This window comes from Thunnus maccoyii, chromosome 6 (genome assembly GCF_910596095.1).
Source record: "Thunnus maccoyii chromosome 6, fThuMac1.1, whole genome shotgun sequence".
NCBI classification, from domain to species: domain Eukaryota; kingdom Metazoa; phylum Chordata; class Actinopteri; order Scombriformes; family Scombridae; genus Thunnus; species Thunnus maccoyii.
Window position 1 is genome coordinate 35,284,206 of NC_056538.1, and position 27,999 is coordinate 35,312,204.

The window sequence follows — 27,999 nt, forward strand, 5'->3', positions numbered from 1 at the left end:
AGGAGACACCGAAGGAGTCATAGAAGGAGGGATGGAGGGAGTGTGAGTCCTCGCGGATCCTCCGGTAAGCTTCAGTGTGTGTTTGTCATCACTTCCTGTTTGTGTGCGTTCTCTCTAACTTTACCTTCTGAGAGAACCAGGTTATTATTTTGAAAGGTGAATTTTGAATTCAGGAGTAGAAACTGTGGAGGACGTACTTGTGACATCATCACCTGTACCTGACTGTCCTGTGACATTATCACCTGTAGCTGACTGTCCTGTGACATCATCACCTGTACCTGACTGTCCTGTGACATCATCACCTGTACCTGACTGTCCTGTGACATCATCAACTCGCCTCAAAGCTCCACTAACAGACTTTTTAACAAGAAAAAAGAATCTAATTGACAGTGAGATGCATAAATTGTAGCCATTATAAAAATCCAAACTGCAGCTGTAATAAAGTAAAAGTATATTTAACACAGACTGATGTTCATTTCAGTCCATGTGTATGTATGTAAATGTGGTGATATGTGTACATAAGGAGCTCCAGAGGCAGCGCTGCTGTTCTGTCCAGTAACAACATGAAGCTTCACTTTACATTCATACAAACTAATGTTGCAGCTACAATTGTTAGATTTCATCTGTGAGACCAACATTTATCTTCCAAAAGGAATTATATCATATATCTAAATGATGCAGAGACATTAGAGCCAGCGGTAAATCAGCAAAGAGCTGCAGATCAGTTCATGGGATCATGTTCTTCCTAGGATGACGACATGTTGACCGGCCGATCATCTCAGGAGTCGGGCTGCTAGCAGGCTGGTCTCAACCGGCCAGCGGCTCCCAAACATCTCCAAAAACGTTGCAGCAGATTTACACCAATCCAATGAGAAGTGCTCATCTGGCATATGAGCTGAAAACATTTCTAGCTTCCTGCACATGCTCAGTAGTGTTTCCCCACTTGGCCCGCAGACTTTACATCAGGATGATGTCAAACTACTTTTCTCAGTTTTACAAACATAAAACCTTCATGGGTTCATAAATTCATGACCAATCTGCAGCTGCAGGCGTCCTGTCAGCAGGTTATTTATAATGGAGAGTTAGCTGCAGCACAGTCAGCTCCTAGAGCATGCTGGGTAAAACAGGCAGGTCATTTGGACTGGAACACAGACTGAGGAAGGCCTAAACAGACTCTGCATTGTTGCATTGTGGGACGGCAGCATCAGCGATCAGGGAGACAGACTTTATTCGGAAAGGAAGGAGGAAGCATCCTGCTGCTTCACTGCACTCCTCCATTAATCATCACCTTCAGGATCAATACAGATGACTGATCACAGGATGGACTCGTGGTCAAAGGTCACTGTTACTCATTTCAGTCAACAGAAAATACTGATGGTGTGAATTTCACTTTAAAAGCCCCATTTTTTTTATTTCTGAGCTAACAAAATCTGGATACTTTTATTTTGAAGGTTTGAAGAAATGTTCATCACCTCCTCCTCCCTTCCTCCTCTTCCTCTCCTTTCCCCTCTCCCTCTTCTCCTCTACTCTCCTCCTTCTCTCCTCTCCTCTCCTCCACTCCTACCCTCCCCCCTCTTCCTCCCCCTTGGACCAGCAAGCATGACATCATGCTCCTGTGAGAGATGCTGCTGTTGCTAGGTAACGGCTGGCTGTCTCCGTGTTCCATTTTTAGCTGGATGCCGGGAGAAGGAGAGGTGGGGGAGGAGAGCAGAGATTATATCATCAGTGAGGGGAGGACTGAAGGAGAGAAAAGACCAACAATCAGTCCACTCAGGATCACTATCAATCAATAACTGAAACCAATCAGAGACATCAAACTGGTCTGATCTGCTCTGAACATCATTTATTCTGTTCATGTCCATATCTCCTGGAAATAAAACAAAAATGATGTATATAATCAATTTCATCTCATACATACATAATATAGATATTATATGTACAGTACATATATATATATGTGTAAATTCAGATATATTGATCAGTACAGTACATATATATATATATATATGTAAATTCAGGTATATTGATCAGTACAGTACATATATATATATATATATATACATTATTTGGCAAAGCACAAATAGTGTTTTTTTTTACAAATATTTATTTCATACAAATATTTTTAAAATTATTTGTTTTTCGGGAAGAAAACAACCATGTCAGATACCAGCATGCAGGTCAGTTACATCACTATCTCAGTGTCTCTCCTCTGCTCCGCTGTGACGTCTATCAGCAGGTCTCAGTGAGGGGAGTCACATCCACCTGCTACATGACGCACATTTCCTTATTTGGACATCAGTCCTGGAGTTGGGGGTGTCAGCCAGAGATAAAGCTGAACTACTGACACACACAAAGTGCTCCCAAGAGACTCTCCATAACCTGTTGTTCCTCTTCTCCTTTCCACAAAGTTAGGTTGTAAAAAATAGACAATAAATGAAAAGTGCAAAGCAAGAATCAGCTTTGAAGTTCTTCCCTACATGTTACAGGCTGTGCTGTCTGTGTGTTATGGGTGTATAAATAGGTAGAGGTCTGTCTGCAGGGAGGCGATGGGTAAAGTTTTAGCTCAGTAGTCAGCGCAGTCGTCTATGAACCTCCTTCATAAGGTAGTTTATTCATGAACACTTTTATATTCTAAAATTAAAAGTTTAATAAAAACAAAAACTGGACATATTTCCACCTTTATTTGAATACAAATAAAGATATAAATAATTTTATAAATACTGTATATATAATAATATATACAATAAATTAAAAGGCATAAGGATCTGATAGAAACACATTGATCTCATTGATAATTATCATTAGCACACATTTTCAATAACCTTATTCTTATAAAACCTGTGTGAACACGTTATTACATCTAGGTATGAGAGCAAATTCAGGTATATTGATTAGTAACAGAAGGGTGATCATGTGATGTTTTCAGATGTTCTGCAGGGTTAGGGTTAGGTTTCCTCTCATGTCCTGAAACTTTGTTTTATAATCTTCCAGATGTTTTTAGCAGCTTGTACTGTTATCTGTGTCACCTGTAGCACCATCTTTAGGTTAAATTAAAAAAATCAATCTTTCTTTCAGTCGTCCTTATGTTTCCCAACGTAAAACAAAGAAGTGAATTGATCTGTAAAGAAACCGAACAAACAGTTATGGTTGGTCAGAGCTGGCTGTCATGGTTACGGGCTGCTGGTAGGAGATGTGAAGTGATTAACATGATCGAGCCACCAGACATCAGACTAAATACTACACAGGTTTTGAATTTGTTCAAAAAAAACAAAAAAGAAGTAAAGAAAAAAATCAATAAATGGTGTAATAAAATCAAATATTAACAATTTTTATTTTTACTAGTTTATGAATGTTCGTCTGCACAGAAAACACTTTTCATCTGAATGTTTGTCAACATGAAACATGAAACAGGACATCATTAACTCTCTGTCCTCTGCTCAGGTATTTGGGGAGTCATGACGTCTCAGGAAGAGGCATCGTCTTTTAGGAGGTTTTTCCAATATGTGGAGGACAGCGGCCTTCGAACCTACGATGGTCTGGTGATCCAGAATGCCTCTGACATTGCCAGGGAGAGCGACCGCATTCGCAACCAGACCAACTGGACCTACCTGCAGGAGAAACACCAGAAGAAGAGACGGCAAGAAGAAGCCATCAAGAGGTATACGAGTGTGAATCTAGATGTAGAAACATTATCAGAGCTGAATATATTAAAAGAACAAAACAGTTTTAGTGTGTGATGATCAAGCAGCCAACGATCTGTAAATGCATTCTCTTATATTTAGAAATGAGGCCTGTACTTCAGATCCTGTGGCGTTTATAATCTTATATGAACATGAATTAAGAAGGATAAATCAAATGGTGCCAGATGTTTATATCTGGTAGAATTAATCATAAACATGCAAACTTTCCTTCCATGAAAACAAGTTATGTTTTAACAAAATTTATAAAACACTCAACACGTAAACACTTTTTTTTTATGGAGGATGGAAAAAAAGTATAAATAAATAAATGAACAAATAAATAAAATAAATAATTAAATACATTTGGTACGAAAAAGGACATAATAAAATGAATGTTTTGAATTTATTCCTACATTTCTGTACATCAGCTTTTATTTAGGTTATTTCTGTATTTCATGAGTGGGTGGTACTAACCTCAGTCTAAAGCAGGATTTGTCAGCTGAACGAACCAGACAGAAGCAAACTATTGCTACCTGCTATTAACCACTACACACTGTGCACTGTATTTAAAGATGGACGAAACGTTTCCACTTCTTGCTGCCATGGAAAGTGAAGCCATAATATGCCATGAATAAATAAATAAATAAATACAAGAAAAACATTTAGACATATAGAAATACAAAAATAAATATATCATGTAAAGACAGTTCATTCCAGTTGAAGCATTGAAATGTACACAAAAAGTAAAATATGTCCACATTAATGTTATTTGTTTGGTGGAAAAAATCTACATTTCCACATGAATGATTCTGTTTGTAATGTTTGTAAAGAAATGTTCAACCAACAAGCTTTACAGCAGCAATGATGTCACAGACGGGTGTATAACTAAAATGTCACTGATCTGATCTTACAGCTGCTCAGGAGGCACAAACACCACTGAACACATTTATTGAGAACAAATGTGTTTTTCATGCAAGCTGTTTATGTCTTTCTTCACATGAAATAAACTGGATTCAAACTGATACATTGTGGGCAGAAGGTTTTATTACTGTTGTAGAAACAAACAGGAAGTTAGTGAAGTTACAACCAAGAAGAAAGAAGAAAATAGGCATAAAGGTATTAAAAAGCTCAACAATATCATCAATGATGTTCAGAGTTTAAATGTGTGTCATTCTTCCTCCTGTATCATCCATGTGATGTGAGTTTACTCTGTGATGTGTGTGAAGCTCATGTTCTGCTGTTTCGTGTTGGGTTATTAGTTAATGATCGAACTAACGTGACTTTCTATTTGTCCATCCAGGATTGGTGAAGATGTTGCCAGGGCAACGGACGGGGCATACTCCGGGAAACATTTCAGGATGGGTTTCATGACGATGCCAGCCCCGCAAGACCGGATCCCTCCACCCAGCCAGGGCTTCACTGTCCGCTCGCAGTCCCTCCACTCAGTGGGCAGTGGCGATGATGACGCTAACCATAACCGAAAACACCCACCGCCAAAACCTAAGAGAGACCCCAACACCAAGCTGAGCAGCAGCTCGGAGACAGTCAACGGAGGCTCGGCAGTCGCCAACAGGCCCAAAGAAACCAATGAGATGCCGGAGCAGGCTGAAGGTGAGACACCTGCTGGGTTTAACAACTGTCCTCACATCTGTCTTCTGCAGAGTCAGAAGACAAGGTGGATATGATGTCCCAGTGGACAGACATGTTGTCTCATGGACAGACATGTTGTTCCATGGACAGACATGATGTCCTAGTGGACATGGTTCAAGTTTGGGTTGAGGTTTTTAACTCAGTCTGTTTGTCCTCAGCTCGATGTCCCTACTTGGAGGACTCTAGGAAGATGCCTCCCCCGAAACCCAAAAGGAACCCGAACACACAACTCAGCACCTCCTTTGATGAGTCTTACATCCGTAACCACGGCAACAAGAAAACTTCCTCACGACGGGACAAAGCGTCCTCCCAAAGCCAGAGTCCGGCATCCAGAGACACGGATGATGAGGAGCCAGTCTACATTGAGATGGTGGGACACGTCCTGCAGGAGCTGAAAGGTTCAGATCCCGGGGGGGCTGAGCCAAGCGAGGCAGTCTACGAGGAGATGAAGTTCCCAGTGCTGGAGGACTTCCTGCAGGACTCCATCATGGACCCCGAGTCCTGCGACATCCCCCCACCGTTCCCCAACCTCCTGACACCCCGGCCCCCACTGCTCGTCTTCCCCCCTGCCCCCGCCCAGTGCTCCCCTCACTCCCCGGAATCCCCCCTGACCCCGCTGGATGTCACTCGGCTGCCCGCACTGGAGAACGCCCCCTACAGCAAGGCGGGGGGGCCCGAACCCCCGCAGAACTCCGCCCCCCACCGCAGGGACCGGGACCTGCCATCCACTCACACCATTACATCATCAGGTCGCTCGTCGGCTCCGCCCCTCCCCTCCGCCCTCTACAAGTCGTCTGGCTCTGCCCACAGCGGACACGGTTACCCTCGCAGCCAATCAGCATGCCCGTCTCCGGTGAGCATGGGGCGCTGTCTGACACCTCTGAGCCTGAAGAGGCCACCTCCCTACGATGCTCTGATGCCCCGCCTGTCCTCACACCGCGCCCAGGAGGGTGGGGCTAAGCTCAGTAACTCCTCCTCCACCCATGGCTCCATGCAGAACGTGTCGATGAGGTCACAGACGCCGACGAGCCCATTGGACGAGCTCAACAACTTGTTTACCTCCGGACGACTGAAGAAAGGCTCTGGAGGCCGGAGGAGTGAAGGTGAGGGGCAGTACTTACAATCATACTGTATCAGTACTGCATTATACTGCATCAGTACTACCTTATACTACAACAATACTGCATTGTACTACAGTTATGCTGTCTGTTTAAATACAGACTCAGTTACAGACATTTTGGCGACAAGGCAATTCAAGGTGCTTTACATAAAACATTAAAAGCATCAAGACAAAGTGCAAAAGAAACATAATAAAATACATTTAATTAATTTAATACATTTAATTAAAAAGCTGAGAGTAGAAAACAAAAACAAGCTAAAATAGAATAAGACAGGTATAAAATACAAGAATAAAAGTTGTAGTGCAGTGTAAGAAATGAATAATTGATTTAATCAAAGGCAGCAGCAAACAAAAGTCTTTAGTTGTGATTTAAAAGAACTGGGAGTTGCAGCAGACCTTCAGTTTTCTGAGAGTTTGTTTGGATATGTGGAGCATAAAAACTGAACACTGTTTCTCCATGTTTAGTTTTGACTCTGGGGACAGAAAGCAGACCTGTCCCAAACCACCTGAGAGGTCTGGATGTAGTTTGGCCCAAAACCATTCAGTGCTTTATGAACCAACAGCAGTATTTTAAAGTCAATTCTTCCACAGACAGGAAGCCAGTGTAAAGATGAGAACTGGAGTGATATGATCCACTTTCTTGGTCTTAGTGAGGACTCGAGTAGTAGAGTTACAGTAGTTGAATCTACTGAAGATAAATGCATGGACACGTTTTTCCAAATCCTGCTGAGACATAAGTCCTTTAATTCTTGATATATTCTTCAGGTGATAGTAGGCTGACTTTGTAATTGTCTTAATGTGGATGTTGAAATTCAGGTCTGAGTCCATGACGACACCAAGATTTCTGGCTTGGTTTGTGGTTTTATCATTATTGATTGAAGCTGAGTGCTGGCTTTTAATCGTTCTTCCTCGGCTCCAGAAACAATTACTTCAGGTTTATCTATGTTTAATTGAAGAAAATTCTGGCACATCCAATCATTGATTTGCTCAATGCACTTACTCAGTGCTTATATTGGACCAGAGTCCCCTGGTGATATGGTTATGCAAATTTGTGTGTCGTCTGCATAACTGGTAGCATATTTAGTTGTTTTCCATAATCTGAGCCAGTGGGAGCATGTAAATGTTGAACAGAAGAGGCCCCAGAATGGAGCCTTGGGGAACTCCACGTGTCATTTTTGTCCACTCAGATGTGTAATTACCTACAGACACAAAGTAGTCCCTGTCCTTTAAGTAGGATTCAAACCAGTTTAGTACTGTGCCAGAAAGTCCCACCCAGTTTTCCAGTCTAGTAATATGTTGTGGTCAACTGTGTCATATGCAGCATTGAGATCTAGTAATACTAATACTGAAATTCTGCCACTGTCATTGTTTAAGTGGATGTCATTGAGGACCTTAACAAGAGCAGTCTCAGTGCTGTGATGTGGTCGAAATCCTGACTGAAAGACATCAAAACGGTTGTTTAGAGCCAAGAAGTTGTTCAGCTGTTGATACAGCTTTTCAATGATTTTACTTATAAACGGGAGGTTTAATATGTTCATTAGTGAAGCGTCTAGATTGTTCTTTTTTAAGAGTGGCTTGATGACGGCAGTTTTCAGGGCCTGTGGGAAGACACCTGAGAGAAGAGACATAATGACAATCTGTAGAGGATCTGAGGCCATGAAGTTAGAAACATCAGAAAAATCCTGTGGGCAGAATATGAAGGCAGCAGGAGGATTTCACAGAGAAGCAGAACAACAGCAGCAACGACAACAACAATAACAATAGATACATGACTAGCAACAACAAACAGCAGGAACAGCAGGACTACGTGAATTGATTTTAAGTGGACACAGGGACAACACATATCCACACAGTAGCAACCAAGGCACATGCATTATTATTGTTTTTGGTGATGATGTCAGAGAAGAAGGACCTCCTTGCATTTCTCAGTTCCAAATTATAAATGTGAGGTCTCTCTTTATAGATGTCATAATGAACCTAGAGGTTTGTTTTTCGCCACCAGCATTCAGCTTTTCGACACTCTTTTTTCTATTCTGACCAGCATTTCTCCATGGAAATCTCTCTTTTACCAGAGACCACCTTCACCTTAGTAGGTGCAATCTCATCAATAACATTTGTAATTTTAGAACTGAAGTTATCTACAAGCTCATTGATTGAGACCCAAGAGAGGGCAGGTGTGGAAGAAAAAGCCTGAATAGATATTTCACTGGTGTCTTCACTGATATACTATTTTGTGATTACTTCTGTTTGACCATTTATGTGCACTGAGATTTGTCCTGTCCATTATTATTCAAACACACAGGTGTGTTTGGATAACAGTGTGACAGGTGAGCTGTAGGTAAGTTATAGTAGAGGAGGAGTTCCAGGTGTACTAGTGCAGAGAAACAGAACATTTTAAAAACATTTATGTCAGGTAGCAAATCAACAATCAGCTGTAAATGGGCAAATGAATGATTGAGTGACGGATGGAAGATGAATAAATGGATGCATTAATGAATAATCTGTATCTGTTACGAACCTGTATTTCCCCTCTTTAAACTTTTCCCTGTCCCCACTCCTTTTCCAACCTTAGCCATCTGAGTTTAGCTGTGAACCAGGGTTTGTCATTGTTGTAAGTCTCCCTGGTGTGTGATGGTTTTACAGATGTCCTCACAGAAGCTGACGTAGGACATTACAGCCTCTGTCATCCAGACTGTGTTTGGACAGTATGTACAGTCCAAACACTAATGGAGGTCCTCCACAGCTTCACTGCTCCACTTCTTAGATACCCTCACCACAGGCTTAGAGCATTTTAATTTCTGCCTGTATGAGGGGATCAGGTGGACCATACCATAACATGGTCAGAGTGGCCCAGTGCAGCATGGGGGACAGCATGGTAGCACTGCTGATAGTAATCTAATGGTAATCCAAAGTATTCTCTGGTTGAACATTTAATAAATTGTCTGTATTTGGGCAGGTTGTGGCTTAAATTACCTTTGTCAAAGTTGCTGGGGACAATAACCAAGGAGTCTGGGTTTGTCTGCTTCACACAGTATCTGGTTAGCAAGTGTGCGCTGTGCCTATGCACATTGGCCTGCAGTGGGATGTAAACATTGACCAGTATGAAGGACATGAACTCATGGGGGGAGCAGAAGGATTTAAAGTTGATAAAAATGGATTCCAGATCAGGACAACAGTACTGTAGAATCACTGCCACATTGTTACAACAGCCCTCATTCATGTAAAAACAGAAACCTCCACCTTTTGTTGGAGAGTTCTGGAGGGTTCTGTGTCATGATTTTAATTTCAATTTCAATTTCATTTATATAGCGCCAAATCATAAAAGTTATCTCAGGGCACTTTTCACATAGAGCAGGTCAAGACTGTACTCCCCTTTAACAGTCAAGAAATCTCAAGCAGAACTGGACTCTTGGTGGGCGCCATCTGCCTTGACCGGTTAGGTTGAGAGAGAAAGAAAGAAGGAGACACAGAGAAGCAGAATAACAGCAATAATAACAATAACAACAATACTAATAATAGAAATATGACTAGTAATAAAAATAATGATAACAATAATAACAGGAGAAGGTGTCAAGGCAGGACACCCACAGGACCACACCATCATCCCTGCATGGCCCACAACTCGATCTCTGGATTTTCCTGTGAGATGATAAAGCACAAAAATTCTGGAGAAGAAGCAAAGTTAGTAACATGCATTAATGATACGTGAATGCATACAGATGGAGAGGAGGAGGAGGAGAGAGGAGCTCAGTGCATCATGGGAAGTCCCCCAGCAGTCTAGGCCTATAGCAGCATAACTAAGGGCTGATCCAAGGCGAGCCTGGTCGGCCCTAACTATAAGCTTTATCAAAAAGGAAAGTTTTAAGCCTACTCTTAAACATAGAGAGGGTGTCTGCACCCCGGACCCAATCTGGAAGATGGTTCCACAGGAGAGGAGCCTGATAGCTGAAGGCTCTGCCTCCCATTCTACTTTTGGAGACTGTAGGAACCATCAGTAAGCCTGCATTAGCCTGCACCAGTAAGCACAGTGTTCTAGTGGGATAGACCAGGGAAATGCCATCCAGAGTAGCTATATCATTAGATAATGTGTTTCTAAGGTGTTTAGGGCCAAACACAATAACTTCAGTTTTATCTGAGTTTAGTAGCAGAAAATTGCAGGTCATCCAGGTCTTTATGTCGTTAAGGCATGCTTGGAGTTTGTTTAACTGATTGGTTTCATCAGGCTTCATTGATAAATATAATTGGGTATCATCTGCATAACAATGAAAATTTATGGAGTGTTTCCTAATAATATTACCTAAAGGAAGCATATACAAGGTGAATAGAATTGGTCCAAGTACAGAACCTTGTGGAACTCCGTGTCTAACTTTTGCCTTCATGGAGGATTCATCATTAACATGTACAAACTGAAATCTATCTGATAAATAAGATTAAAACCAGCTTAATGCAGTTCCTTTAATGCCAATATAATGTTCCAGTCTCTGTAATAGGATGTGATGATCAATTGTGTCGAATGCGGCACTAAGATCTAACAGGACAAGTATAGAGACAAATCCTTTGTCCGATGCAGTTAGGAGGTCATTAGTGACTTTCACCAGTGCTGTCTCTGTGCTATGATGCCTCTAAATCCTACTGAAAATCCTCAAATAAATTATTGTTATGTAGAAAGTCACATAACTGATTAGAGACTGCTTTCTCAAGGATCTTAGAGAGAAATGGAAGGTTAGATATGGGTCTATAATTGGCTAAAACACCTGAATCAAGAGTAGGCTTCTTAAGAAGAGGTTTAATTACAGCTACTTTAAAGGACTGTGGTACATAGCCTGTTACTAAAGACAGATTGATCATATCTAGTAAAGAAGTGCTCACTAAGGATAAGACTTCCTTAAGCAGCCTAGTTGGGATGGGGTCTTCCTATATGTTTTAAGACTATCTTGCCAGAGTAAGTGAGATTCTTGTAGTTTGGTGGAACGCCAAATCCTCTCAAGTTTTCGTGATGTTTGCTTTCATTTGTGGCTTTGGGAGTTATACCATGGAGCTAACCTCTTATGTTTTATTATCTTCCTTTTTAAGTGGCGATGGAGTCGAGTGTTATTCGTAATGAGCCTGCGGCACTATCAACGAGAGAATAAGTTTGGGAGGAACTAAAGTTAGTATAAGAGTCCTCTGTAGTATTGAGACATGGCAGTGAATTCAATCCTGATGGAATTGCTTCCTTAAATTTATCTACAACACTATCAGATAGACAAGTTATTAAGTAATGATCTGATAAAATAGGATTTTGTGGAAAAACTATTAAATGTTCAGTTTCGATGCCATAAGCCAGAACAAGGTGGAGGGTGTGGTTCAGACAGTGAGTGGGATTATTTACACACTGAGAGAAGACAGTTGAGTCTAATAATGAGATAAATGCAGTACTGAGACTGTCACTATCAACGTCCACATGAATATTAAAATCACCTACTATAATTACGTCATCTGTACTAAGGACTAAGTTTGATAAAAACTCTGAGAATTCAGATAAGAGTTCAGAGTACGGACCAGGAGGACGGTTCACTATAACACATAGAACTGGCTGTAAAGTTTTCCAGGTTGGCTGAGAGACTAAGAACAAGACTTTCTAATGAGTTATAATGAAGTTCAGGTCTAGAGTTGATAATGAGGCTGTGACTCCTCCTCCTCGGCCAGTGTCTGGAGGAATGTGAGTATTAATATGACTGGGAGGACTGGATTCATTTAGACTGACATGTTCTTCATGACACAGCCAGGTTTCAGTAAGACAATCAATCAATATGATGATCTGAGATTAAATTGTTTACTAATACGGCTTTAAGTGATAGTGATGTAATGTTTAAGATACCTGATTGAATTCTCCTATTTTGTTGTACTATTGCAGTGGTGGTGTTAAGTTTTATTAGATTGTTATGAATGACTCTACTTTTGTTTACTTTAGATTTAATTGATTTAAGTGGTCGGGGGACAGACACGGTCTCTATGTGGTTTTGGGGACAGACACAGTCTCTATGTGGTTTTGGGGACAGACACAGTCTCTATGTGGTTTTGGGGACAGACACAGTCTCTATGTGGTTTTGGGGACAGACACAGTCTCTATGTGGTTTCGGGGACAGGCGTGGTCTCTATGTGGTTTTGGGGACAGACACGGTCTCTATGTGGTTTTGGGGACAGACACGGTCTCTATGTGGTTTTGGGGACAGATGTGGTCTCTATGTGGTTTTGGGTGGGTAACTGCTCTAATGGAGGTGCAGAGAAGCGTGTAGGACTGCAGCTCTGCTTCCTGGTCTCAGCTCTGGGTTGTCCTGGTTTTGGTCTACTAATAAACTCAGCCATATTTCTAGATATGAGAGTGTCATGGGAATTGCCTGAAAACACTAAACACAAATATAAAATAATGTCTTGCTTATACCAATCCTGAGAACGGTACCTTATTTGGGCATCAGCCAGGATGGAGAGAGGAGTGGGCCTCCTGAGGGACATTCCTTCTCTCAGGAACATGCACACATTAACAAAGGAGAGAAGAAATGATCATCCTGTCTCCTAATCAGACCAGGTCTTCACCAGAAAGTCTGCCAGTTATCTATGAAGCCACATCGTTTGCTGGACGCCACCTCAACAGCCAGCGGTTGAATGATGACATGCAGCTATACATGACATCACTGGTCAGATTAGGCAGCGGTCCAGAGGAAACTACAGAGTCCAACATTGTCTTCGCATATGTTCAGACCGACTCAACATTGATTTTAGTGACCTCTGATTAGCGTAATCGGGAGTCGTTCCCACTGATGTGAATAACAATCGTCCTTTATTCATGCTTATCCTTAGCCAGCAGTTTTAAATTTGATTCTATATTCCTTGCTCTGGCCCCAGGAATATATTTAACTATGGCTGCTGGTGTTGCTAACTTCACGTTTCTCACTATAGAGCTGCCAATGATCAGAGTTGGTTTCTCAGTGGGTGTGTTACTGAGTGGGGAGAACTTGTTAGAAACTACATTTATTACATGTACCATTATCACTAAAGGAGGTGGAGGAATAGCTAAACATATATAACTAACAACTGTGGGATTAGTGAGAAAAGTCGCTAAAAGAAGGAGAGAGCTAAGAGTGCTTGAGCAGAACTAGCATAAGTTTAAATGTACAGTGGGTATTTATCCACAGTAATGAAGAATATGGCAAAATTAACTGAGTTGAGAACAGCAAAAATGCTATCAGTAAACACAGTTGGCAACCAGAAATGAGACAATACGCTTACTGCAGCACGTCAGCACATGATCAGCTCTGAACAGTTAGAAGACTGCCAGCTGCAGCACAGAGTGCAGTATTGATCCACAAAGCCATGTCTCCGTGAAGAAAAAAATCAGAGGATGAAGAAAAGTCTCAGTTTTTCCCCACCAACAGCTGAAACTCTTCAAGTCTGTCACACAGTGATCGCAAGTTGGAGAGAAATATTCCCAGTAAGGGTGTGTGAAGTCTGGCACATTTTCCTCTCCACCTGCATTTCACTACCTGGCAAAAGGTGAGGACACCTTTGACCAGAATGTCCAATAATTCCACAGATGAGGTAAGAAAAGTTTGAAATATATCTGCAGGAGTTGTTTCCGTGATATTCATGATTGCGGATACTGAAGCAAAACACTGAATTTACTAACAAAACAAAAAGCAGTGCACAGACGGCACACTTCATCTTATTGTCTCTCATTTCTAACTCTGCTGTGTTTGTTTGTCTTCTTGTGTCTCTGCAGGAGACTCCAGGTCTCTGCCCAGACATGACAGTAAGGACAGAGACAAAGACGGACAATCGAGTCCTGTTTCTAGCAGGATGGGGAGGTCATCGGTCAGCCCAACCATGATGCTGGCTGGAGGAGGAGGAGGTGAGTCAGAAGCAAGTAAGGTTGAAATGTTCTCACAGATCTATTAAACATCATCAGAGAACATTCAAAGCTTTACCCTCGGTCTTCACTGCTGTCCTATTTAAGTGTCACTTTTTATACAGACTTTGATTTCTAGAAGGTTCCACTTAGGTGAGCAACAGGTGAACAAGAAGTGAACAGCTGGAGCATCTCTATGTGTTGATTGATGTAAAAATCATTTTATCTGCAGAATCAAAGCCTGTGTGTAAACTTGGCCGCTCAGCATCCACATCAGGAGTTCCTTCACCAGGTGGAACGCCACAACGTCAGCCACACGAGCCACACCACCCCGTCCTCAGCCAGGTACAACACCTGTGAAACACCTGTCCGTCTCCTGTCTGTCTACCTGTCTGTCATTTACATCCATGTTGTGAATCAGATGATTATTATAGACAGAAACTTCACTGAATAGAACATAAAACATTTTACATTTGGGCAGAAGTTTTGATCTGTCTGCTGATTGAACATCTGATCTGTAAACATGTAAACAAAAGTTTTTTTTTTTACTTCATTCAAAAGGCATTTTTGTAATTTCAGTTTTGTATAAAGTACTTGGTGTAAACTTTTTGTAATTTCTCTCAACTTGAACTCTTAACACTGACTGACACTAACACTTATCCTGTATATTTAACAATGAAGTAAAACATTAATACTGATACTAAAATATATTAATCACTGACATGAGCATGAAACTAATGAGACAACTACATTAAACTGACATTAAAGGTCCTATATGAAAGCATTGTGAAGCATTTGACATGTATAAATCATTTTTTATTGCCAATGAGTAAACTGGTTGTAACGTAATTTAAAAAAGGAGACCTTCCCTGACTTTCCTGGTTGCCTGTAACAGCCTGTGGACTGATTTCTATGTGAAGGACTTGGTCGGTTTTTCTGTAAAAATCCAAAGAATGTGATGTTTTTGCGTGCTCCTGAGTGCCTTGCCTCTCTCCTGCTAATCTCTGGGGACTGACTGGGAGGGAGAGATGCTTTGTTGAAGCACTGAAGCACATTGCAAAACACAACATTAGAGATCTTTCATGTTATTATGAGAAGTGAAGTGAGGAAAAAGACATCACCTGCCATAGTCTCATGCCACCATTGAGCATGAGCAAATGCAGCTCATTTAACTGCCAATGGTGACTCTAACGAGACGGAATTACTAGAAGTTACACATAGAACCTTTAAACTAACATTAAACTTATGTGAAACTAACATGAAACCAACATTAAACTAAAAATTAAACTAACGTGAAATTTAATCTCACTAAAACCAACTTCTAAAGTGATTTCCACTTTATCACAAATTAAATTTCAATTCAATTCAATTTCAATTTTATTTATATAGCGCCGAATCACAACAAAAGTCATCTCAGGGGACTTTTCACATAGAGCAGGTCTAGACTGAACTCTTTAATTTATGGAGAGAGAGACCCAATAATTCCCCCACGAGCAGCACTTGGTAACAGCGGTAAGGAAAAACTCTAGGTGGGCGGCCGTCTGCTTTGACTGGTTGGGTTGAGAGGGAGAGAAGGGAGTGGGGAGGGTGGTGACACAGAGAAGCAGAACAACAACAGTAACAACAACAATAACAATAGATACATGACTAGTGACAACAGACAGCAGCAACAGCAGAAACAGCAGGGGAAGGACAGAGGAGGGACATCCCCATGTCAGCGCAGTTAATGAGGTTTCCTGCGGATCAGAAAGCACAAAGGACTCCAGGAAGAAGTCAAGTTAGTAACATGCATTAATGGTAAATGAATACATACAGATGGAGAGGAGGAGGAGGAGAGAGGAGCTCAGTGCATCATGGGAAGTCCCCCAGCAGTCTAGGCCTATAGCAGCATAACTAAGGGCTGATCCAAGGCGAGCCTGGTCGGCCCTAACTATAAGCTTTATCAAAAAGGAAAGTTTTAAGCCTACTCTTAAACATAGAGAGGGTGTCTGCACCCCGGACTGAATCTGGAAGATGGTTCCATAGGAGAGGAGCCTGATAGCTGAAGGCTCTGCCTCCCATTCTACTTTTAAAGACTGTAGGAACCACCAGTAAGCTGCATACTGGGAGCACAGTGTTCTAGTGGGATAATACGGTATTATGAGCTCTTTAAGATATGATGGTGTCTGACCATTAAGGGCTTTGTAGGTGAGGAGAAGGATTTTAAAGTCAATTCTGGATTTTACTGGAAGCCAATGTAGCGAAGCTAAAATGGGAGGAAAAAGACATCACCTGTAATAGAAAAAAACATGAATAAAAACTGTAATCTTACCAAACTCTTAGGCTGTGTCTGAAATAACTCCTTTATTCATTTGTTTGCGTCTCCCTTTATAACAGACACTATTGTTTACTCAGTAGCCAAGTCAATTAAATTCAATTTTATTTATAAAGCACCAACTCATAACAAAGTTATCACAGGGCACTTTTCACATAAAGCAGGTCTAGACTGTACTCTTTAATTTACAGAGACCCAATATTTCTCCATGAGCAGCAATTGGTGACAGCAGCAAGGGTTAGGGTTAGGGTTAGGGTTAGGGCAGTCCTTGAGATTTGATTTATGTGGGAGTTAAAGGACATATCCTGATCAAAGATAACTCCCAGATTCCTTACGGTGGTGCTGGAGGCCAGGGTAATGCCATCCAGAGTAGATATATCATTAGCATAAATTGCAGGTCATCCAGGTCTTTATGTCCTTAAGGCATGCTTGGAGTTTGTTTAACTGATTGATTTCATCAGGCTTCATTGATAAATATAATTGGGTATCATCTGCATAACAATGAAAATTTATGGAGTGTTTCCTAATAATATTACCTAAAGGAAGCATATACAAGGTGAATAGAATTGGTCCAAGTACAGAACCTTGTGGAACTCCGTGTCTAACTTTTGCCCTCATGGAGGATTCATCATTAACATGTACAAACTGAAATCGGTCTGATAAATAGGACTTAAACCAGCTTAATGCAGTTCCTTTAATGCCAATTAAATGTTCCAGTCTCTGTAATAGGATGTGATGGTCAGTGGTGTCAAATTCAGCACTAAGATCTAACAAGACAAGCACAGAGAAGTGTTGCCCCATGACTCCACACAGTAATTCAGATACAGTAATACAAGTGAACAATACAGTGTACAATGCTTTATTATCCAGAATGTACCTTGTTTTTCCCAGAAATGCAATGCTTCTTGCCGACTTTGCTCGAACATCTTATGAGATTTCCAGCAGATTTTGTGGTGAAATATCACACCCATAAATGTATTTTCATATACTCCTTCTATATTAACATTATCTATATCATTTGAACTTGTGTTTATTTTACGATTTCCAAACAACACAAGTTTAGTTTGTTCAAATTAAATGATAATTTGTTTGTGTCAAACCACATTTTAAATTTACTCATTACTGTCATGTCCACCTCCAATAGCTGCTGCAAATTTTCCCCAGAACAGAAAATATTGGTGTTGTCTGCAAATAAGACAAATTTCAATATTCTTGATACCTTACATATTTCATTTATACACAAATAAACAATTTAGGGCCTAATACTGACCCCTGAAGGACTCACCTATCTGCACAAGTTGTTGCCTGTTTCCTGTGTAGCTTTTCAACCAATTCAGCACAACACTTCTGATACCATTCATTTCCATTTTATCGGGTAATATATCATGATCAATGGTATCAAATGCTTTTTTAAAAAATCTATACTCTCACTGCATACTGGTTATTTCTTCTATTAACTCCATTAATGCCATAGATGTTGATCTGTTTGTTCTGAATCCATACTGACTGTCCATCAACAATGTATGCTTCTCAATAAAATTGTGTAACCTTCCAATAAAGAGTTTTTCCAATATCCTAGAGATGTAGGAAAGTAAAGACACAGGCCTGTAATTGGTAAAGTGATGTCTGTGCCCAGCTTTATATAATGGAATAACTTGTACCTGCTTTGAATGATAAGTTAAAGATAAACAAGTACAGCGAAAGTCATCAATTTCATTCCTATCACAAAGAGCAGCAGGATGTACTCAAAAGCAGGAAACTACAGGCTGAACAAGGCTGAAGAAAAACCCCTTTATTAAAGACTCATACAGGCTGGTCAGGGGGCGGGTCAAAACAAGAACTGAACAACACTGAGCAAGCAGAACAATCAGAACAAACTGAATAATACTGAACAAAACAAAGGATTCAACAAAGACTGAACTGAAAAGCAGGACTTACATACAGACAGAAGCAATGAGGTATTAGGGAACAGGTGAGTCGAGAGAGGACTGTCAAGGAGCTGATTGGCTGAGGAAAACTCTGGGAATAGGGCAGGTCTAACGTAGATGATGCAGGGCAAGTGTGGCGGGAAAAGCAGTACAGAGACATACGAGGAAAAACACAGAGCAAACAGAAAACCAAAACCTAGATAACACAATGAGACATAAAGGCTCTTGCAGTGCTATAGTTTAGCAAGGTTGTAAGCACAGTCAGAGTAGATATCATAGGCATACACATTCCGCTAAACTTCTCTAAAAAACAAAAGCAGTTAAAGCCAAATAACAAAAGCAAAAACACTTGCGCGTATGGTAACCTGCAACTGTAAGTGCACAACTAGTTAATATCATTTGGAAACCCAACTTCTTAACAAGGAGAAGGCAAAAGTACCACCTATTACACCTAACTCTGCAGCTCTTCCAATAGAGCACATGTATACAAACTTAAATGTCAGGACAAAGGTTAAATACAATAGTATTTATAGTATCTCAAGTGGTCTTTTAAGCCTGAAGGCATCTAGTGGACTGATGGAGGGACATAGAGCTAGACAGTGACAGAGCCATGACCATTCCAGTCACATTTTATTCTTACTCTTGCCAATTATGTCGATAATTTCCATTGCTTCTTCTTTTCCACACTTACAAAAAAGTTGTTAAAGCCAATAACCACAAAATTCATGTTGTTTATAGTCTTATTGTCAATAAAATATTCAGGGTAACTTGTGTTTTTGATCAATTTCTAATAATGTTATTTAATACACTCCATATGCCCTTGGTATTATTTTTGTTATTTTCTAATATTTTGTTATAATATTCCTTCTTGCATATTTTCATAATATTTAGGGCCCAAGCACCTAGCAGTGTGAAGAAATGCAGTGTTGAGGGGCTGAACGTGCTCAAAAACTTACAAAACTGCACTTGCATCAGAAGTGGGGGGAAACTGTATCTTTTATAGTGATATAGTTTAGGCTTGGGTGTGGCCAGCAGGCTCCATAGCGCCCCCAAACACAAGTCCAGTTTTGAAAAAGTGTATTTGATATTCATGAACTTTGGTGGCATCATTGCTCTCATCATTATACCTTGAAAAAAAAAAAGATTTTTTTTGCTTTACAGGAAGTCGGCCAATTTGGATTTTGTGCGTGAATTTTCATTTTACATACATATATTTGAGGCCTTTAAGATGCACAAAAACTCACAAAACTTTGCACACCTGCTCAAACTAGTAAGTACTCTAACTTGATGTCATAAATGGACTTGGGCGTGGCACATAGCTCTATAGTGCCCCCTAATTACTTTTGGCATTTTTGAGGTGCCAGGAATGCTTGAAAACTCATGAAACTTTGCACATTCATTAGAAGTGGTGAAAATTGATACTGGATATGGGTTATTGGCTTGGGTATTACAAAATGGCTCGAGGGCACCCCCTAGAAAATGTCAAATTAAAAGTCCCCACCTTTGAGTTTGATGTAGATGAACAAAATTTGGTAGGCACATGTATCATGTCCAGTCACACAAAAAAGCCTCTTGCAGCCTGAGTTCAACAGAAAGTCAGCTATTTTGAATGTGCTATGTTTTTCCCATTTGCAGGCATTGCATTTTAATGAACTCCTCCTAAAGATTTAACCCGACCGACTTCAAATTTGGTCAGATACATCTAAAGAACTTTATGATGAAAAGTTATAAAAATCTTGACTTTTCATGGAATGCCTTTGACATGGCATGCCCATAAATTTGCATGTTTCACCATGAAACAGGAAGTTGTTGGAACTCCACTGGACTTTGTCAAATCTACCCCAAATTCCACATGCTTGATTGAGGTCCAGGCCAGAACACATCTCCATGTCAATAGTCAGTCATACTCATAGTGCCACCTACTGGCAACAGGAAGTCAGGCTGATATGACACAAGATATACAGCAACATGTTGTATAATTACTGTTTTCTCTAGTGCCACGTTGTGGACACAGGAAATTATATTTAACTACTTTGTACAATGTCCAGTAAGAGCCCAGGCCTGAAAACATCTACATGCCTGCTTTAACAGCCCCTTCAAATGTGGCATCCCCTGACGCTATTTATTTTCTGCCTTTATACATCTATGTTAATCTATGAATTAAAAAAAAAAATTTTTTAAAGAAATTTTAGTGATGTTTGCTTTACTGTGCCGGTTTGGGAGGCATGGAGCTAAGCTCTTTTGTTTTATTATCTTCTTTCTTAAAGGGGTGATGGAGTCCAGTGTTATTCATAGTGAACCTGCAGCACTATCAACAAGATTATCAGTTTGGGAGGAACTAAAGTTAACATAAGAGTCCTCTGTAGTATTGAGACATGGCATTGAATTCAACGCTGATGGAATTGCTTCCTTAAATTTCGCTACAGCACTATCAGATAGACATCTACTGAAGAAATTTTTATTTAATGGCATGTAGTCCAGTAATAGGAATTCAAAAGTTATTAAGTAATGGTCTGATAAAATAGGATTCTGTGGAAAGACTATTAAATGTTCAGTTTGATGATTTGAGATGAATTTGAGATGGATCTGGTCAACCTGCAAGGCAGAGGTCGTAAAAGTACAGTGCCTGTAACTTCCTGTTGCCAGTAGGTGGTAACATGACTATGATTCAACATTGGCCTGTACATGTCTTCAGACTGGAACTCTTATCAAACATTTGAAATTTAGGAAAGATCTGACAATGTGGAGTCAATTTAAAACAGTTTATCTTTTCACATTGAAACATTGAAATTTGCCAGATCACCATGGCAATGGCATTGAATGAAAACTTACAAGCTTCACAATATAGCATCATCAAGGTCTTAAGACTTTTCTGACAAAATTTGAGATGTATCTGGTCAATCTGCTAGGCAGAAATTGTAAAAGTACAGCACCTGTAACTTCCTGTTGCCAGAAGGTGGTGCTATGACAATGACTCAATTTTGACACACAGATGTGTTCAGGCCTGGACTCTTCATGGTGAAACATGTAAATTAATTGGCACGCCATGTCAAGAGCATTCTATGAAAACTCAAAAGCTTCGCATTTTGGCATTGCAAAGGTGTTTAGATGTCACCTACTAAATTTGAAGTTGCTCTGGTTAATTCTTGCGGAGGAATTTGTTAAAGTACAACACCTGTAAATCGTAAAAACTGAGTAAAAATTGCACAGTAAATTGAAAATGGCTGACTTCTTGTTAGACTTAGGGTATGGCTCCAAGAGGCTTTTTTCTAAGTCTGGAGATGTTACTACTGACTACTAAATTCCGTTCATCTACGTCAAATTTAAAGGTGGGGGCTTTGAGTTTGACTGAAATTTGTTAGGGGGTGCTATCAAGCCAATTTACCACACCCAAGCCCAAGACCCATATCATATATACATTTTCACCATGTCTGACATATGTGCCAACTTTCATGAGTTTTTGAGCAGCCCAAGCACCTCGTTTTTGCAATTGAGTTCAGCAAATAATTATTGTAATAATGATAATCCTTAGAATAACAACAGGGCCTCAGTCAGTTCAGTACAGCACAGATAAACAATAGCATCACACACAAACACTACAACAATAAAATCAATTTAAGAAATGGGTTTGTATAGGCTAGTACACACAGTACAATAATAAAATCTGTAAAAAGATGGATTTTGTAAAGGATTGGATGAGATAAATTGCATTATCTGAAATGGCTTTGGGGTGAATATAAACAACAGTTAGGGGGAACTCATGAGGGACGCAGAAAGGGTGCACAGACACTAACAGTAGCTTTATGTCCGTTGTACACATGGTCTCTGATGGTGATGTTTGTGCACCACCACTGGCTGACTGAGCTTCGGTCATTTCAGCCTCTCTCTCACTCCTCCCTTCTGCTGCGCTTCCACACTTTAAAGGTTTTATCCACATTTTGGATCTTGTTGTGAAAGATGTTATATTCTTGAATGAACGAGTGATCATCGGATTGACACAAACCACAAAGAGACTAACAAAAATGCCCCCCCCCCCTCCGAAAAAAAATCTTTAAAAAAAAGTTTCCACATCACACTTGTGTAAATTGCATACTGCACTGCAATTGGCTCACACACGTCACAAATCATGCTCATAGATTCACCCCTCAAAATCAGATTTGCAATGAGCTCAGAGAAACTTTCCTCCTTCAGCAGATGAATGTGAAAACAAACTCTACACAGAGAAAAGAACAACATCCAATTATCATTATTATTATGTTCTCTGTCATTGAGTTTAGTGACTTTAGGTTTGTAAAACTGAACAAACATTTGGCCTCATTTTTTATTTGTTTCAATGTGCAGCCATTTGTTTTTGTAGATTTTTCCATAATATTTACAGGTGCAAAGTAAACTGAGTAACATTTCTTTACAATACTGAACGACTATGCAGAGACTCTAAATGACAACAAACAGACTCACAACGAACCCTCAGATCCAGCTGCTTAGCCTTCAGTGAGGTTTTCAAACAGAAATTGAGTAAGTGATCATTGAGTGACAGGTGTGGACATGTTGATGAACTCTGCTCCATCTTCAGATGCCATGGCTCTGCGGAGATGCCACCATGATGGAGATGATTGAGAAGAAAAGAGTTCTGTGTCGGGAGATCAAAGCTCGCCAGCGGCCTGAGAAGAACCTCTGTAAACAGGACAGCATGCCCATCCTACCCAGCTGGAAGAGGAAGCAGCCGCCGCCATATTCAGCCCCGCCCACCACCGTTGCCGGGCAATCAACTACGGTGTTCTGGGACACCGCCATCTGAACATGATGCAGTCAACAGGCCGTGGCCACCACACTGACAGCTTGTTCATGATTTAAAAAAACAGAGTTTCTCTGCCAGTTCTCTCTGCTCTCATTGGACAGTGTTACAGCTGTCAATCAAATACAGAGTCAATAAAGTTTAATTAAACTCCCCCTCATTAACACTGAGGGCAGTTAACATTCACAGACAAGAGAAAAAATGACATGAAATTAATAAATTAAGTCACTAAACAGCAAAGAGTGAAGATCTCTTTAGATGTGGGTGTCACGTCATGTGATGTAACCAAATATCCACAAGATGCATTATTTATCTATACAGGAAGTGACCCATCATGGGTCCCAATCCAGAAGTTGAAATACCTGATCAAGGCGAATCAGCAGAGAGACAAAGAATGGTTTCATTTTCAGGCTATAACAAGGCACAAAAACGTTTTTACAAAACATGAAAATCACATAATTACAGCCTTGCAGGTGTTCTCCTACCATTACCATCCAATCAGAGTGCAGGGGGGTGTGGCCATACAGGTGTAGCAGATCCCAGAGCTTTCTGTTGTCTTTCTACTCGTATTTTTCTATATGAGTCCTGAAAAAGATTCTGAGGTTTTCTTAAGTTTGAAGGTCGTGTAGAAAACGCTGTGAAAAGAAAAAATTATTATAAATTCATTGGTGTGAAACAAAACGATCTGAATCAGAAGGTTCACATGTTTTTATATTTCAAAAGAATCTGTGATGCTAGACTATGTGTGCAAGAAAAAGTCGTGAGTGATGTTTTTTATGTTCTGAAAAGAACTGAAGTCGAACTTTTCTTATTATGATGACAAAGCACTTTTTTAAAATGAGTATCTCTCTGTTGGCTCTGTGTTGGTTTCATCCATTTTCCCGTAAACACAGAGAAAGTTGAACAGCTGTAACACAATTCAGGTGTTTCACTCACCTGTCAGTAGAGAGACGCTGTTCATCTGAACATGACTGGAAACAAAGTCGGAGGAACAAGACGATCTTTATGACACATTATTGATTACTGACTCCTAAAAAAAAATCAAAGGGAAGTAATTTTTTTCAAACAAATCAACGCGTTTGAAGAATGTATGACTCAAAAAACAACCTGCAGTCATGGCAACATCAAGAAAACTCAAAGAATAACATCTGACAGACGTGACGGTCATGTGATGGTCGGGTTCTAGTTTGGTGATTAGTTTAGTTTAGTGGATGAAGAAACGATGAAAGCTGTTTTCATTAGTTGGCAGATGTGAATGAACTGATTGGTTGGAGTGAAGCAAAGCATTCTGGGATACGATGCCTACCTGTGTGATGAAATGTCAATCAGCCTAAACATTGAAGCCACAGGACACAACTGCGCACGCACACACATGAACACACACACACACACACACACACACACACACACACACACACACACACACAAACACACACACACACACACAAACACACACACACACGAACACACACATACACACACACACACACACACAAACACACACTAACACACACACACACACACACAAACACACACACGAACACACACACACACACACACAAACACACACTAACACACACACACACACACACACACACAAACACACACTAACACACACACACACACACACACACACACACACACACACAAACACACACACGAACACACACACACACAAACACACACTAACACACACACACACACGCACGAACACACACACACAAACTGGATGTCAAGCTGGTTTCAGTCTGCGGTCACAAACTAAGTGCACTTCTTCAGTTTCTGTGAACTTTATAAAACTCCACCAACAGTCGTCATGAAGCACAAACATGGAGCTCGTTCATCACATCTGACTGTAACATTCAGTCAGCATGTTCAACATCTTCATCAACACCTGAAACATTCAGACTGTTTACAGCTACAGTGAAGACTGTTAGTGTGGATTTATGATAAAAACATTTACATCTACAGACCGGAGCTGGAGAGTGTCGACATGACAGCTGAGGAGTAAATGATGCAGAGAACAAGATCACAATCATTATTATCATTTCTGTTTTTATTCAGTATGCCGCCGAGAGATCTGAAGAACTGTAATCAGATTACTGTGAGCAGATTGACAGAACACAGAGTAAAGAAAACAGTAGATGAAAGATCAGTAAATATAACACATCAACTACTATAACAGATCATAGATGAATAAATGTTACTGAATATTGTAGGAGAAGCTCTGAATGACATCAGCACAACAGAAGCAGCTGTGAGTGGGTCCTCCGGGTCGGGGAGCAGGGCCTGTATGTGTCTGACGGTCTTATGATATCTCTGGAAAAACACTGATCATGTGACAATCACGTAATTCGGCTGGTTGGAGATGAAGCAGCCAATAAGATCTATGCCTGACTCACTCTGGCATCATCACATAACAGCAATGACCTCACGAGATTGAAGCCGCCGCAGCTGCTCTCCACCGACTGACGGACACACGGCATCATGGGAAACACCTGCTGTCACTTGATCAAACAGCCGATCGGCTCAGATTCAGATTTCATGCGTCTGACCCTGAACGAAGACATCAGATGTGTTGATGAACTTTTATCATAAAACATTCAGTAACCAAATATTACAGACAGACACAATATGAACATAATGTCATTCCTTCATTCTTGTTATGAGCTGAAATATCATAAAACTTTTGGTAACAAGTGTGACATGAAGATTCTCCTCTTTACAGATGTGAAGTCTGACAGTCTGAATATGTGACAGATGAAAAGATATGTCTATTTGTATTTTGACTATTGATTGCTTTACTCTATTTGTTTGCACATTAAACAATACATTTTATATAATATTTAAAGATTTGATATGTACACAAAGACATTCACATACGAAACACAAAGTTTTACCTGCATATACTCAATTATACATGAATTTAAAGTAAATAAACAGTGCGAGAGAGGCAGGAGGCTAAAAGCTTAAAGACCTTTCCCAAAAACTCAACACAAGATAAAGAGAATCACATTGAATAAAAATAATTTAATTAAATATGAATTTCTTCATCTTCAGAATAATATGTGAGTTTGACAAGTGAGCTGATTTATGGTCTGCCTGCTACAGCAGTTAAATTTCTATGTAACATAATTTAATAATATTGGAGATTACAGAATGAACACTGTCATGATGATCACAGGTCACAGGAAGGGTCTCACCTTTACCTGCTGGTTGTGTAAATATCTTGTATCTGTGGACTTGTATGTGTTTGCACTGTGAGACAGACAAGTGACGTCTTGTCTTTATTGCACTGAAAGTCTTTGAGTCTTTATTTTTATTGAATCAGGGGAGAAAAAATAAAAGTCTGGTTGTTGTGATGTTGTTTTCATCTTCATGGGACACGACAAGAGAAATAAATCTGTTTTTCATGAAATTGTGAGCACTTCATCATTAACTCTGAGGTACAACACTGATTCTTATAAACATAGAAATTATTAACAACATGAGACACATGAGGAAGATTGAAACTGCATTTTAATTAAGTTTAATTTATTATGAGGTGATTTCTGATAGTTTCTCAGATCCATTGAAGCTCAGAACAACATGAGGAGACTAAAAACTGAACCTCTGTTGTCTTTTATCAGAAAAAGAATCCACATACTGTTAACGAGTTCCCAAACATTATAAATACATGTCAGTTCCTCTCCTCTCTGTCTGACATCACCTTAAAAGACATGTTCACAATTTTTCAACTCTGTCTTAAAACAACAGTCAGGAGCCCAAATGAAGAGTGAAACATGTTTTTCTTGCTGTTTCATTCCTCCTGTTCATACTGTCCATTAGAAGATCCCTTCATAATGACCTCACAATGGAAGTGATGGGGGACAAAATCCACAGACCTTCTGTGGATTAGAGTTAGGGTTAGGATTCGGGTTAGGATTAGGGTTAGGGTTAGGGTAGGGTTAGGGTAGAGTTAGATTAGGGTTAGGAATAGGGATGATAACCACGATTAGACATTTAAGGATTAGACATTTGTGAATAACTTTTGATAGGAAGGTCATAGAGACCTGGAACCAAGCTCCACCCCTACTAATTCAGGTACGGCCTTTCCAACGGTACAACCCTTGAGTCTGTAAAACCTACTGTTCCGGAGATATGTCACTTCCGGTTTTTGAAATAGCTGTATCTTGGGAACAGAAGGTCGTAGAGACATGGGGAGGTTCCTGGTAAAGGTCACTGGTTTATGGTCTGGACTGGTATTCATCCCTCCATAATTATATCAGGTGTTAAGTATTATTTGGTTTTGGATCCATCCTGTAACTGTGTATAATTTATTTTAATTTTAATTTTAATTTTAATTTAGGACACATCTTCAGTAGTGGACCTCAGGGTCATTGGATGTTTTGTGTGTGTGTGTGTGTTCTTTGTTTTGATACAGAGGGGAGAGCCGAGTTTAATTTTCATTTTAGATTGTAAATTAGTGACAGAGAACAAATGTTTAAATTCCACACTTCGTTTCTTCATGGTGTTCTTAATTGGTTTTTTACTTACTATGTACTAATATGTCCTGCAGATTCTGGTTCCTGCGATATGCTGCAATAATTTTATATTTCTGGAGCACTCTGGTATTATCTAAAAATTG

At 40.1% G+C, this 27,999-nt stretch overlaps 1 protein-coding gene across 1 annotated transcript; it reads left to right on the forward strand.

Moving 5' to 3' along the window:
• Nucleotides 1–23,391, forward strand: nyap2a (neuronal tyrosine-phosphorylated phosphoinositide-3-kinase adaptor 2a). The gene is made up of 7 exons (XM_042414818.1): nucleotides 1–64; nucleotides 3,442–3,658; nucleotides 4,981–5,291; nucleotides 5,489–6,433; nucleotides 14,210–14,338; nucleotides 14,568–14,680; nucleotides 23,151–23,391. Exons 2-7 carry the CDS (start codon nucleotides 3,456–3,458, stop codon nucleotides 23,373–23,375), a joined length of 1,926 nt encoding a protein of 641 aa, XP_042270752.1. The 5' UTR covers nucleotides 1–64; nucleotides 3,442–3,455; the 3' UTR covers nucleotides 23,376–23,391.
• The last annotated feature ends 4,608 nt before the right edge of the window (nucleotides 23,392–27,999 follow it).

Coding starts and splice junctions, on each gene's coding strand:
- nyap2a (XM_042414818.1), top strand. CDS start 3,456: ATGACGTCTCAGGAAGAGGCATCGTCTTTTAGGAGGTTTTTCCAATAT. Junction 5,292..5,488: donor GATGCCGGAGCAGGCTGAAG/GTGAGACACCTG, acceptor GTTTGTCCTCAG/CTCGATGTCCCTACTTGGAG. Junction 6,434..14,209: donor TGGAGGCCGGAGGAGTGAAG/GTGAGGGGCAGT, acceptor GTGTCTCTGCAG/GAGACTCCAGGTCTCTGCCC.